The 14,803-nt window shown below is 40.9% G+C and overlaps 1 protein-coding gene across 1 annotated transcript in view; it reads right to left on the bottom strand.

Moving 5' to 3' along the window:
* dclk2a (doublecortin-like kinase 2a) overlaps positions 1-7,970 on the bottom strand; it is a gene marked incomplete at its 5' end in the record, with an annotated part of 40,106 nt that extends 32,136 nt beyond the window's left edge. Inside the window, 2 exons of the mRNA XM_083982752.1 lie at positions 1,563-1,900; positions 7,565-7,970. Coding sequence (XP_083838878.1) covers positions 1,563-1,900; positions 7,565-7,970 — 744 coding nt within the window. The remainder of the gene's footprint in view (positions 1-1,562; positions 1,901-7,564) is intronic.
* Positions 7,971-14,803: the final 6,833 nt, after the last annotated feature.

The following is a 14,803-nucleotide window of genomic DNA, read 5'->3' as shown; positions in this document are numbered from 1 at the left end:
ATCGTTTTGTCTCTATCGTTATTTTGTTATTATTAGTGGTGGCGGAGATGCTGGTCGAGCCGACCAGCGTTTCTTTACTTTCGGTTTCGTGGCGAGTCATGAGAATAACGCTGCCAAATTGCCGTTTATGGTCGGAACTACGACAGCATGTGATCGTTTTCGAACCTCTGACTTTAATTATTGATGAATGAAAACATGAGTCTGTCTTGAGCCGGTCAAAGAATTTCACGGTGCGCGCAGAGGCTCATAAATGTAGTGTGAAAACGCTTTGCTTTTCCAAAACTCCTCGTTGTCCCGTTAAAGAAATACAATCTAATCCAAGTGAAAATGAAACAAGGTGAGTTTTTAAGTAGAACCAGCAAAGCTATAATCAGGTACCCAAAAACAAAACTTTGTTACAACCAGTGGCTTTTTATGAGGAAATGTTATGCATTATGAGGAAATGATATGCATTTCCTCATTTGTGCAGTTTCAGCTATGTTTGGAGTGACACATAGCACAACATACTACCATCAAACAACCCACAGAAGTAAGCAACAAACATTAAAAAAAAGATTTTAGTGCAGTCTTTGACAGTTAAAACTCCAGTGGAAACGCAGTTCATTGGCCACTTCATTTGCATGCCTCTCACACATGCACCCGTAAAGCTTTCCATTTTTTTTTTTTGGTATTTGTTTATTGCATGTTTTTACAACTACACTGGCAGTAAACTCTGCTCTGAAATCCACTGGTGCACGAATGTGAAGAGATAATGAGGTAGTTTGCAGCTACTTAAAGAAAACAATCATAAGTTGCATATTTTAGTTTTCTCAACAAAGTTGTTTCAGAATCGATAGTAGGCAGCATAACAGGCAATCTAAAGTGAGATGTCTGAAATGAGGATACAACTTTTATTATTATTACTACTACTACTACTACGTATATGCATTTTTGACATTTTACTGCTTACTTTATTTTCCCTATCATTTACTATCTGTTACATTAGCTCATCTTACTCATCTAAAGTTAATTAATTCTGTCTGCTGACTTAAACCCATATACAAAATAATTATCATGTAAGACTTCTCCCAGATGAGGCAACGTTGATATTAATCTTTTTTAAGGAGGGGCACCATGTGTTCAAGCGCACCTCGTGAGGGACCCTCAATGAGAATTTCAAATGGCATCGTTACTATAGTATATGTGTCCCAGGTGGATAGGATTACGGTGAAAACAGCTCAAATAGCTTAATAGGGTTGGATGAGGCACGGAGGAAACTATACTGATGGATATGGTAAAAGGTCTGAACTCTAAAGTGTATTCATTAGTGCCTTGTTGAAATAACTGTGGCGTGTAATTATGTATGGATGATTAAATGGGGTGTAATTACCTAGACTGCTGACACAGCTGAAGCCTATAAATCACAGAGGTTTTTGGAGATAAAACCATTGGCTGAGAGGCTCAGCCTCGCAGTTCCATCTGGTTTTCATAATGCACATTGTCCAACCTCAGAACAATGAGGTTAACTCCCTCCAACTGTCATGTTATGTAATTCAGTCTGAACTCATAGTTAACGGACTCACCTGCTTGCCCTCTAAGGTGTACAGTCTCCTCACAGCTCCAGAGTCCAACTTGATAGCATCCGTGATGTCCGTGAGCACCTGGTCAAAGGAGTGTGCCGTCTTCTTGTTAAGCAGTATCCGAACTGCCTTGCGGGGTTTGACGCCGCTGCGGATCACCGTGACGAGCTTGGGTTTGATGAACTCCTTGGATTCCCGCTGCAGTTCATTCTTCAGCGGGATGAGAGAGGAGAGGGAGCGTGATGTGCCGGTCTTGATGCCCACTGACCAGTTAGGGTTGACATTCTTGGTGTAGTCCACACGTCTGAAGGGTTCGTTGGAGGCACAGACATAACTCTCACCTGCAGGAAAAAAGAAGTTGGTAGAACCGAGCAAAAACATGAATATCTCAGAAACCGTATCGACATCTAAATTAGACATTAGAATTTAGAAATGTTGTCATTTCTGTGGGTCTTCAGCAATGGCTACAATTTGTCTTTTAGCCCCAGTGGACATTTGTGCAAAATTTTAAAGGGACTCTCTTGAGTATTTCTGGAGAAATTGTATTCACAAGGTCAAAACAATGGTTTTTGATATCACCAACGTGACCTTGACCTATGGCCATCAAATTCTAGTCAGGTCATCCTTGACTCCTGGTGTACATTTGTACCAAATTTGAAGAAGTTCTGTCAAGGTCTTACCGAGATATTGTGTGCACAAGAATGGGACGGACCGCCAACCCATAAACAACACACCTACATGGAAAATGTTTACTATGCACCATGAAATGCTGCTTCCACATGGCATTAGGGCAACAACAAAGAGTTAACATTCCTCTGCTGAAACAAAAAGGCACACAGTGAGGCCAGGCCAGCGCAACACTGTCCACTCTCCCTTTCAGCTGTTGAGCTGCTGCACTGGCTTCTCTCCAAAGCAAAGCATTTTGTTTTATCTGCCAGCATTCCATTTGAACTGTTAACACGCAAATGTTTCCCCTTAAGATGAGAGTCATGTGACATGTAGCCGGAGGTTTGGCCGCTAAACGAAAACCACGGCAGGAATGTCTGGTGATTGTTTAGTGGAGGCTGAAACTTCTGCTCATCGATGCCGTTCTCTTCCACTATGAGTAAGTGAGGGAAAATGGCAGATATTTTCTCTTCAGGCTGCATTCATCACAAAAGTATTCACAAACTGTGAACCCCCTCTCTCCTGGGCAACACTTGATTTAAAGAGAGTCATTGTATTTAACAAAGCGTGAATTGTCCTTCCCGACTTCCTCTGTCTTTAGTAAGGATATTTAAACATCTCGTGAACAAAAAAATCGGAGACAAGCTTTCTGCAAAAACAACGGCATGCACAAACTGACGCACTGAAAATGTAGCTTGTTAATACGATGTCTTCCCAGCATAAACAAAGCTCACTGGAACCAGTAACACACACAGTACTGTGTAAACAATCACATTACAGCTCAAGCCTGCATCAGTGCATCAATATCGTGATAGTGGCTGTGTATACTGTAGTATTATTAGAGGAACTGCATGGTAATGAGAGTTGGGTTTTAAAAGCTGTGCAAAATATAATCCTGTAATACATGCCCCCGAAATACTATATTAACTTGTATAAAACTTGTTCAGTGTCTTTAGGTAAAAAATAATAACTTCTCCTGATAAAGGATCAATCCTCTCTCTGACATTTTGACTGTTGGATATGTGTCACGATAAATGAATCAAGCCACAGCGTAAGAAGGCCACATGAGACAGGGAGTCCCACGATACCTGGTTTTATTAAGCCTGCAATTAACCACAGGCTAATTAAAAGGCTAGGACACAGCTGAGGGGACTGAGCTGCTCTTGCGCAAAAACTAAAACAAAACATAACTGGGGCTGTCATTCATCTGCGCAAAAGCTGACAGAATACTGAGATGCCCTCAGATGGCGACCGGTGACACGTCCATTCCCCAGAGTGCGTTCATCTCAGGTGCAACCTCTTTCCATTGATGCGAAGGGCGCCTCAGCCACCCGCCACCGGCTGCTGTCCTCATGTGGACAACAGATGAGGTCAAGCTTAACAGAGCTGTCTCTCACCAGTCTGGCAGCTTTGACTGCAGCGGTCACAGAGCTGTCACCAGCACAAAACCAATAGTCTACTTGCCAGCCCATAGGGCCCCACTGTGAACCCGGAAATGTTGAGTACCCCAAAGTTTTATGTTAGAAATAGATAGTATGGGTCCCCAGTATTCAGAAACTGCCGGATGCTAACTTATATATATTGGGCAATTAGCACAATTTACATAATTAGCATAAATTAGCATAATTTCCTATATGGGCAATATTTCAACAAAATTGACTTGGCTGATCTGGGCAATATTGGAGTGGTTTTAGGGGTTATTGATGATGCTGAATCCATTTCTGACATTTTCAAAATTCAAAATGGCTGTCTAAACCGGAAATGACCAGATTTTAACCGCCAGTGGGCCGATTTTGATGGATTTCAAAATCTGGTCACCGGTTTAGACAGCCATTTTGGATTTTGAAAATGTCAGAAATGGATTCAGCATCATCAATAACCCCTAAAACCACTCCAATATTGCCCAGATCAGCCAAGTCAATTTTGTTTAAATATTGCCCATATATGAAATTATGCTAATTTATGCTAATTTTGTAAATTGTGCTAATTGCCCAATATATATAAGTTAGCATCCGGCAGTTTCTGAATACTGGGGACCCATACTATCTATTTCTAACATAAAACTTTGGGGTACTACTACTCAACATTTCCGGGTACTCATTGTTGGCAAGTAGACTACAAGGCCATTTAATGAGAATCAAAACAAAACAGTGTTAACATGTCTCCACCATCCAGTGATAATAGTATTGATTACATATCTGTCTATGTGTGTGTGTTTTTTCTGCTGTCCAATAAACTCATTTAATTGTGCTTCAGTGACCACAGAATATTAATAAAATGTCATACCAACGTGCAATACCAAGACTCAGACAGAGGACTCCACCTTCAAGTATCCATCAGGATACAGCCCAGTTTTAGCCTGGGGTAACAAATTAGACACAAATTAGACATTCAAAAATATTCATGACTGAGTGGCTTTATCAGTCAAAGCTGATTTAAAACACAGTTTAAACTGTCTTTAGGCAACAAGGACAAATCACAGGAATTAATTATTTAAGTCAGAAACGCAAGTCTCATGAAAGACAGCAACAATCGCCGAGGCAGAGGCATAAACATTTACTTGCTTAGATTTGAGATGCACATTAAACTGTGACCTTACCGTTCGATTTGACAGCTACAATAACACAGCTACACAGTTACAATAACACTGAGGTAGAAGAAAAGATTATAGCTATATGTATTAGTTTGTAGCCATCCGTGGCAGCAGTGAGAACAATGAGGCAGCACTCCAGCCATAGCGAGGAAGACATTATGGGGCAACAGGGATTTCACGTGGCTTGTATCGTCCCAAATGGCTGCCGTCCATTTAAGAAAGCCATGTTTTTTTATTCCTCACGCTCCTGATATGCAGCAGAAAAGTTCAGCATGAGTTCACATTTGTGGTTTTCTCTTCTTAATGAACTTTATGAGCAATGAATTACATTACAGGAAATTAAGAGTTTCCTCAATTAGTGCAGGACTGTGATTCGTAACATTTCCCCACATAGTTGCTGATGACAAGACATAAAATAACTTCATATCTTTAGCCAGTTTGAACATACTGTAAACAATAAAAAAAGGTTTCGATTTTACCATTCCGTGTAAATAATCCCTTTGACTTGCAAAGTTTTTGTCCAACCAAAGCTCCTCTGTCAGCAAATCAAGCGCCCCCCCTATATCCACACAGTAAACTACAAAGCTTCAGTACGTGCTACCTCTCTGTGTTGTTTTCCACAAGCACAGCAGTTCAAGTCCACTGGTTGGCTCAGTAATCCCATCCAGCCATACGGGGCACACATGTGAACGGTGCTTGATTGGCTTTCAGCACAAAAGAGACCCAGCAGGCCTCAATCAATGGAGGCAAACTGCTGAGCTGTGCAGTAATGTTCCTTCTCTCTTCAGATGGGGAAGTAGACAAGGACAAGACACCAGTGCCAGGCCCACCTGCAGTCTGCCTAATGCTTCAGAGACTTTGGTGGGAACTTAACAGTTTGCATTCATTGCTTCTGATTCACACAGGACAATCAGGTCATCAATAGTGTTTTCCCTCTTCGTCAAGATGGAATCTGACCATGGAAATGATTTCACTTGTCTGTGCTGAGGGTTTTAGATATTTGCTCGACCGTCTGTCGCCATCGCAAATGACCTGATTGAAAGGAATGTTATTGTTATGTGCTAACAGTATTTTAAACAAAAATCTCATTTCAAGAACATAAACACATCTTTCCAGAGAAAATATCCTGGATAATCAAGATAATTCACAGGGTTTCCTCTCAGTTCTTTCTTTTTTCAATCAGGAACTATTGTGAAATATTTTAATGGTGAAAACTGGTAACAGTGAAATGAAAAGAATGGCGCCAGTGAGGAAGGATGTGCATTCCTCAAGAAGTCTTACTTGTGGCAAGCCCAAGGATTTTTGTGTGATTTGGGTGAACTGACCCTTTTCGATCTCAGACAAAAGAAGTTGTTGCAGCATCAGGCTGAGTAAAACTCAAAGTCAAACTAATGTGTCAAAAAATGAAGAAGAAAAAAAAGCAACTTTTGCTCAATTTACCAAACTGGTGATGCTACAGAATTCAGATCAGGCGCTGGCCTAAATCCTCCCCGGTCTCTCAGGGGATGGGGCAAAGGAAATTAATGTAGCACATGAGACTGAAGTTTTTAGGAGGATGTGGGCTAAAAATAGACCTGCATATAAGGACAATGACTGCATCAAGAGGTCAGTGGATCCTGAGTATGCGTGGCCAAGCTTTAACCCCTCGTGTTGGAAGAGGATTGCAGGCAGGTGACGGTGCAGACAGACAGTGTCTGGGCTGAACATGAAGATTAACTTATTACTGAGGTCACTGTCCCTGCAGAGAGAACAACACAGCAGGAAAGTGAAAGGGTCACTGCCTGTGCACCATTCATGTCTGCAGTGCGCAACTGTGTTTTAACACTAGATTTGTATAGGAACTACTCTCAACCCCTCTATCTCCTCAGAATGACTAAACTGATCACACAGCAGTGGGAGGCCCTCCTCTGTGGATAATATTTCTATGTTTTATTCTTTGCTATTGGTCAGTTTCAGCAATTTAATTACATTTCCAGTCTTAAAAGCCATTAATTGACTGCAATACTGCAATGCAATAACAGATAGTGGTTGGGGGGGAGGGAACGTTTTGTTTTTCAAGCCCCCAGGGTGAGATCAAGATTTTAACAGCCAATGAACCCTGCAACCACAACAACACAGTCATCAAACATTTATTCCCAGACAGGGGGGGGTGGTACACATGCCCACATAAAGTCAGCTCACAAACAAAGAAAGTGGGGGAACTTGAACAGGAGAGGCCAGATGAGACCGATCTGGAGTGAGGAGGGGTCTGCTCTGTTCATCCCCATGCATGACGGCACTGGGTCAAACATGTCAGGAGAGTTATGTCAGTGATGTAAATTATGTGAACGATGCGAGGAGAGCTCACCATCGCATTCATTATCCCGTGATGTTCTCCAGAGATGAATGGATGGATGGATGGATGGATGGATGTCTGTACAGTGGATCAGGAGAACTGACCTCAAAGTCACCTTTTGTAAAACTTTCTCCATACAGTAGATAGCAAAAACAACAAAAAACAGTCAGTTTTTAACATGTGAATATGTTCTGGGTGACCCTTTAAACTTCTGGTATAACTTGCCTAAGGGGAGAGTGAATCTGCACGGGGCAATTAGGCCAAACATCCAAGACAAAATGTAGCTTTAAAAAAATCAATGGCATGCCTGAATCAATGCACATTAGCCGAGCATCAATAAAACCATATTCAGACCCCCAATCATGATTTACGTTGACATGAAGAGGTTGTTACATCCATCAGTACTCTTACCCTCCACTAACTCATCCAGGCTGGTGACCTTCCTGCCTCCATCCATCATGTACAACGTCCGGACTCCTTGGGGAAGGTTGACGTTGTCGGACAGGGACCTTGTGAGCTCCATGAGCAGAGCGTCCAGGGACCGGAACCGGTCGTTGGACACGGCATACACCAGACCTTTAAAATATTTGTCCCCATTGCGATAGAACCGCACTTTTCTGGCTTTCTTCTCGGTTGTGAGGGACTGGAGAGTGCGTGTGCGGTAGAAACTACAGTGCGCGCTGTGCGCCGGGCTGGGGACCAGACCGTTACCTCTGGAGCCGGACTGGGACCCGGAGACCGAGTTGGTCCTGGGCGCCCGGTGCGGCTTCTCTCGTTCTTCAAAGTGTTCAAATTCAATACTTCTGCTCAGCGACATGTTGTCTTCCAACTCTGGACGAAATCCAAAACAGAAAAAACTACTTTTATCCAGAAGGCGCTGAAAGGTCGAGGAGTGAGGAGCCGGCGGAGGAGGAGGAGGAGGAGGAGGGAGGATACACGTGTGCGTCTCCAGTCTCCACAAATACCGCTGTCACCACTGACAACTGAAAACTTGGTACAAGTCTGAACGCTGCTGAAACACAGCGTCCAAAAGTCGAGAGTAAGTCCGGAGAGAGTGACTCCCGTCCTGACTGAGCCGGTGGGCTGATCTCTAGCTACAGACGCGCAGCAGGAGCAATAATCCAAACGCCAACTCGGGATTATCCGGTTGAAAATGTGTCGAATAATGAGCAGCCGTGTTTGACAGACATTGCAGTGGACTTGTCGCGATCTTACAAACAACTTCTTTTAACAAAACTTTGGCGTACCGCACCAGAACCCGCAAACCGCCTCCTTCTCGCCTTCACATCCTGTCTTTGACTGGTCGTCCGCTCACGCTGTCAAATCAATGGATAATGAGAGAGGCGGAGGCCTTCCCCGCCTCAGGGTCCTAGTGCACCCTATTGTTTGGCTGCTGTATTCACGACCTGGAAACAATGGAGTCTGAACTCCCCTCCTCCAGGACCCCAACACTGTACGAACTGTACACATATCTAAATGATACATTACCTATAGGTCCACAAAATTTGGGTCATAGAAACAGGCGTATCTGGAGATATAAAGATATCAAAGAGAGTATATATCAATACCACCACATTCAATATGTTTGCAGGTGCACAATGAGAATAAACTGGAGGCTGGACTTTGAGGCTTCTATGGCATACAGTCCATGTTCTATGGTAAGCATTTTGTCAAACTGTACATTGAAGATACTGGAAAACAAAAATAAATGGCAGTGAAAGATGAGATACCGAACATACTGTTAACAACTCACCACTGTTCCTTACCAGGCTCTTACCTCCCTGCGTCACCCCCTGGCAAACCTGAGCCATGCTTTCACTGCAGAATGTCAAAAAACAGGGCAAAACAAAGTAGTAATGGACAGAGTTAACCCACTTTTCAACTACAGTAGCCTAATTCCTGGAGCCAGTGCAACAGAGACTGAGTCATTCTTGTCACAGTTTATTAGTACTTGTTAGCTGCAAGCCAGTTTTAAAGACAGAGCACTAATTTCCTTAGAGTTTGGCTGATAGATGAAAAATCTGCATTTTGTGTACAATTGGACTTCCACAAAGAGTTTGCTACTCTATTTTGTGTTGTGACAAAAACAACAAATTTTATAATGTCAATGGAAAAAGAAAAGGTAGACCAAGCATGTCCCTATTTTGGTGATGGGTGGCCCTTTTTATAATACAGTATCACTGATTGTGTATATGAGGAAGGACATTTTGATTGTAAAGAAGCTAAATAATTTCAGTGACATATGTCCATTGGCCGATGTTTTTTTTTTATTGATTATTACTTCATTTATTATTTCTTTGTATATTTTTTCATCAATTTCATTCAAATCTATATTAATACCAGCAATATGCTTCCACACACATCTGAGGAATTCCTCAAATCAAAAGACAGCTGTGTTGGAGTTATTGTTTGAGCAGCCTTTGAGGGAGGAAGTGGCTGCGCAAAAACCAAACAGGAGTACTTTTCTCCCGGCAAAGGGAAATCCTGTACAGAATGACAAAGCAGAAAATCCCTCAATGACAAGAATCCCCCCCTCTAAAATAAAACTAACAATCAGGTTGGCGGTAATGCTTAAGCTTCCTCTGAGTGTTTCTCTGGGTACTTTTGCTAAGCTGCTAATATAATGCACTTTATGAGGGATTTGGGGAATAATACTCCTCAGGCATTTGTATGAAAATAATTTAGCAAAACAATCCTGTCTTAAGAAAACAATGCTAAACATGATCACTTGCAAAGCTCTGCAGGTTTCAAAAAATCACATGCCTTATGAATAGACTACTCTCATATATACAGTACATACAGTATATACTCTCATATACACTATCATACAGTATATGTAGGTATATAAATCTTAAAATTACTTGCAGGTGTATGCACATGGACATGTATGATTTTCATGGCAGAAACCAGGTGCAACACCACTTTGCAATTTCAGATTAATGTGTCAATAAAAAGCAGGATACGGTTTTGGGGTCAAAGGTCAAGAGAGAAGAAGTGAAGCTGCAGCTGAACTTGAGAGATCACATCTGTGGGAAAGATTATATGAGTTATGGCCAATTTTAACAAATCCCACAAACATCATTGTTCTGGTCACAGTGAATATTTTAAGCTCTACTTTGTAGATGTGTTAGACATAAATGTGATGGTTACAACAAAGTCTAAACATTAAATAATTATAGTCACTTAGCTATAACAGGAGACTGATTGGCATCTGAATCCATGATTGGTTGTTTTGTTTTCATTAGGTCAGGGTCAAAGTAATTCTTGTCAAACCTAGTGACAAAAGAAAGAGGGGAGAAAAAAATACTCCACTGCCCTCTAGTGTTCACCAAAGCTAAATAAAAAGATTGACAAATTCTATTCAGTGATAATCAGGACTTACTGAATAGAAATGTAATCTGTGTGATATTTTTCAACAAAAAAATGTTCACATGAACAATTTTAAATTGTGTATGATAGAATAATTATTTAGGATACAGGAGCTAAAGATGTAAAATTTGATTGCAGGCAACAATTCAAGTATTTTAGTTTATTTTACTCTTTAATCACAATTCTGACCCATAGCAAGGACTTTAAAACCCCTGGTTGATTTCCCTTCTGTATAACACTCCAAAGCTTTACCCATGTTAACTGCTTGTTGATCTTATCCTCAATTGTGAACATGAGTGTGAAATACTGTGCTTGAACTTCATCTGTAGGTGCTGCGGCTGTGGAGTTGAATGGCCTCAGACTCAAGGAGTGTTGACTGTTCTCTGCTCCTTAGCACCTCTAACAGTGTGCAGTGGAGGTAAGGGGTCAATCGAGCCAAAACAACTACAATCGCTGGTAAAAAAAAGTACAGATGAAATCCCGAGGTTATCCTGGTAGACACACTCAGCTCCTGGGCTTCGTCCAGAGAGTTTCATTAATAGAACCTGGTGACAAGGCAAAACCTTTTGGGGGCTCAACGCCAATGACACAGCACTTTGTCAAGTTATATAAGGACTGAATGTCTTATATATAAAACAGGTTCCCCACATTCGAGCAGTGCACTGGACAAGACACCTTGGGGATATGACCCAAAGTCCACAAAGAAACTGTATGGGGAAAAAAATCCTTTTGCTCCCAACTCTTAGTTTGACAGTTACCCTGTCAACGACAACAACTTTGCCCCAGTTGAGAGCAGAGTAACCACCTCTGCAATGAAGGCTTTGTCAATGACCACTTGGTGTACCCATCATTTTCTCTGAGCCACAGGGAACATTTCTCTGTCAATTTCTAACGTCTGGAGGACTGATGTACCTCCAAATCACAGCTTTAGAGTCCCTAAACAACACCCTCCCAACCTCGCCTACCACAGACTGGCTCAGAGAGAAGGCCCTAGTACACACGGTCTCCACTAGGTGGCTTTTACCCCATAGATATTATTGTACATGCAAACTTTTCTCCCATCCGGGACCAGTTTGTTTTGGCCTTATGCATGATGGCTATTCTCATATGCATTGAAACCCACGGGACAAAAGCCAATTAACAGCATTTGATTGTACCAGGAGTACAATTCAAACAATTCTGATTTCTGTTAAACACAAAGCTCTCCAAGTCATTAAAATCCTATCCCCATGAAATAAAATTTAAACCGACAAACTCACTTGCAAACAGCAGTGGTCAGTGACAAGTTCCCGCTCCTGGAGGGAATTCAGCTGGAAAAACGCAACTCGATTCTTTCGTTCACCTGCACAAAAGACCAACTATTCAAATCAGACTGCCTGTTGGAGGTCCTGTGGAAATACTTCAGCAAATCATTTTTATATTTTTTGGAGCTGTCCCTCTGTGGCTCCATTTTGGAGAGAGGTTATTGACGTCCTTGAGGCTGGAAAAGGAAAATGATTTTACATTTCAAAGTCATGTACCTGTGTGATCTGGATGGACTTGAATATACAAGGCGGGACAAATATCTTTTGAGTGTGTTGTTAGTGGGGTGTAAAAAGGCTTTCACCAGAAAATGGCTTAAGACAGACAAGCCAACAATAAATGAGTGGATTGATATCATTTATAATATATGTGTTATGGAGAGAATTACATTCAAACTAAGGAACCAAACTGATTTTTTTTTTTTTGAAGAGAACTGGTCAAAATGGCTCAGCTATGTGTCAACTGTAAGGCCTGAGATGGCAAGGATAAGGTCAAAACCTTTATTAGGAAATGTTTTCCCCCTATTTTCAAGCAGCATCTTTACATATTTTTATGTATGATGTGTTTATGCTGACTGCTGTTTTACTTAATGGCCAAATCCTCCCCTTGTCATGTTACGTTACGTTACGTTACGTTACATTACGTGCCACTGCCTAGCTGGCACACGTGTAAAAGAAAACAAATGAAAAGTAAAAAAAAAAAAAAACTACAAACTCACCCTTAAGATTTGACCTTACAATCGGCAATCTCCCATACAAATAAGGGAAAGTTTTTTATCGGACTACATTTCTGTCATAAGTTTGGAAAGTTTGGACATTTTGTTCACATATTCCACTACCTCTGTTCAACCATTAATGTCTTGGAATATCAATGATTTATCTGAGTCTAAGCTGGAGAAATGATGAAAAAAAAATACACACAGTATCTGCATTTTAATTCCCAATGTCATAAAAAAAAAACGCAAAAATAATGAATTCATGAACATGGAAGTGCAAAATGAGTGAATGGTCCTCTGACTCACAGTGAGTTTAAATGTTCAGTTTGAATAAAGCAATTACAACTACTAATATGCGTGTCTCTTCAAACAGTGTGCGACAACCGTAACGTGGACGAAAAAACAATCCCAAGCCATGACCCACAGTAACCTTTATGAGGATAATGAAAGTATGAGTCACACACTACCACAGTAATTTCACTATGTAAATCTCTTGCTATAGGAATGTAAAGCATTCCCCAGAAAAAGAAATGGCCATTGTCTATTATTTATTTGGTATCATGCCCAAAGTTTAAAGAAAAATGCACACAGGAGGAATTCATAAGCTTGTGTGAGCACAGATAAAGGCATTGTAGGTGCCAGACATTGTGGACCAACTAGAAACCTTCTGAAATGAACCGAGTACTCCTTCCACTACCCAGACAAATTGAATTATAGCAGGTCACTTCAGCTTTTACACAGTTTGGCAGCGGTGACTCTGAGAGGCCATGTTTTCCCACAATGACCCAATTCTCTCACACTGTGTTAAAGGTAGAGCAGCCGGTACCGCTGCCAGGTCAGCTAGCACGATGATGCTACAAGGCCTCAGATGTGAAGAAGTGCTGATTAGGAGCTATTAATCCCCTGTTTAGTTCAAGAATGATGTGCATTGGAATCTGACTGATTGACTGTTGTTAATGCGTAGCATGCAGTGCTTGTGGTAAAAACAAGCTGCCGGCCGGGCAGACAGAAAAACAACAACTTCACTCTGGAGGGACATTTTACACTGGACCAGCAGTCAAATCTGCTGCTTCAGGACATGTCTGAGGATGTCCCTGGGTGGCCTGGCTAAGAGCAGGATTTCGATCCATATCCACCCTAAGGCAGAAAATAACTTGGCAGCTGCTTAAGGCCTGTCTGCTACCAGAGTGCCATCACGCAAGCAAATCCTCAGTTTGATAATTTCAGTATATGAACGAGTTCTTTGTTGGTTTTGTTATTTTTCTTTTGGCATTATTTACATTATTTATATTTGGAGAGTCCATGAAAATCAAACTGTTCATAATGGATATAAAAGCAAGTATGTTTATTCACGTCATTTGAACTGTTCTTTTCCCTTGATTTTAAATCTTTAAATTTGGTTAAATTCACTAACTTTCTATCTACCCAGAAAGGCAACTTAAGGGCACATAGAGTGGACACTAAATAAAACAAACTAATGCACAAAGAGAACAAACAATCAGTGCAAGGAAAATGCTATACATATACACATTATTAGTCCACTTAATTTTTTATAAATCATAAAGTTTTTACAGGTTTATTAAAACAGAAAAAATATTAAAATAAAATCCGTCTACTAAAAGATGTCTTACATTTTGCATCAACACACACACATCTACAATATCTATGTAAAAAGTGACATCAAAAAAATACAAGAGACAAGGCTGAAGGTGTGGTCTCTTTAAGACCAACACTTTTCAAGTTTGACCAGAAGATGGGGATCTTACATTTTCTTTTCACTGCAGCTGTACCGATCAGTTCAGACAGAGTGACTTATTTACTGACTGAAACACTGACGCCCTACAAATACATTATGTCTTCATTGTATTTGAGGGAAAGAAACATTACCCGATCCTGTGCTTCTTTAAAATTACAAGTGACTTTACAGGAATACATCAGCACAATTATCACCAAAGCCATTCACTTTAACTCTTTCTTCAGGTTTTGTTCCAGTGGGAATAGAAATACAAAGAGAGGTAAAAGAGACACTGAGTAGATTTTTAAGAGGAACAAACTAGTGTTGAGGAGGGAGAAAGTGGGTTTGATTCAGTGAAGTGAAGATAATGTGAGGTATTTCTTGAAAAGGTGGGTTTTTCACACACCTAAGAAAGTGGGAAATAACAGGAAAGGAAAAGAAAGAACAGTTAAGTCTGCAAAGTGATGTGCAGAAAATGTACAAAACTTAAATTGAATTAGGTCGTCAAGTTTTAAATTGTGGTAATATA

Source organism: Trachurus trachurus, assembly GCF_905171665.1.
Source record: "Trachurus trachurus genome assembly, chromosome: 1".
Classification (NCBI taxonomy): domain Eukaryota; kingdom Metazoa; phylum Chordata; class Actinopteri; order Carangiformes; family Carangidae; genus Trachurus; species Trachurus trachurus.
Note: the sequence above shows the minus strand (reverse complement) of the source record. Positions and strands in the feature narration are given on the sequence as shown.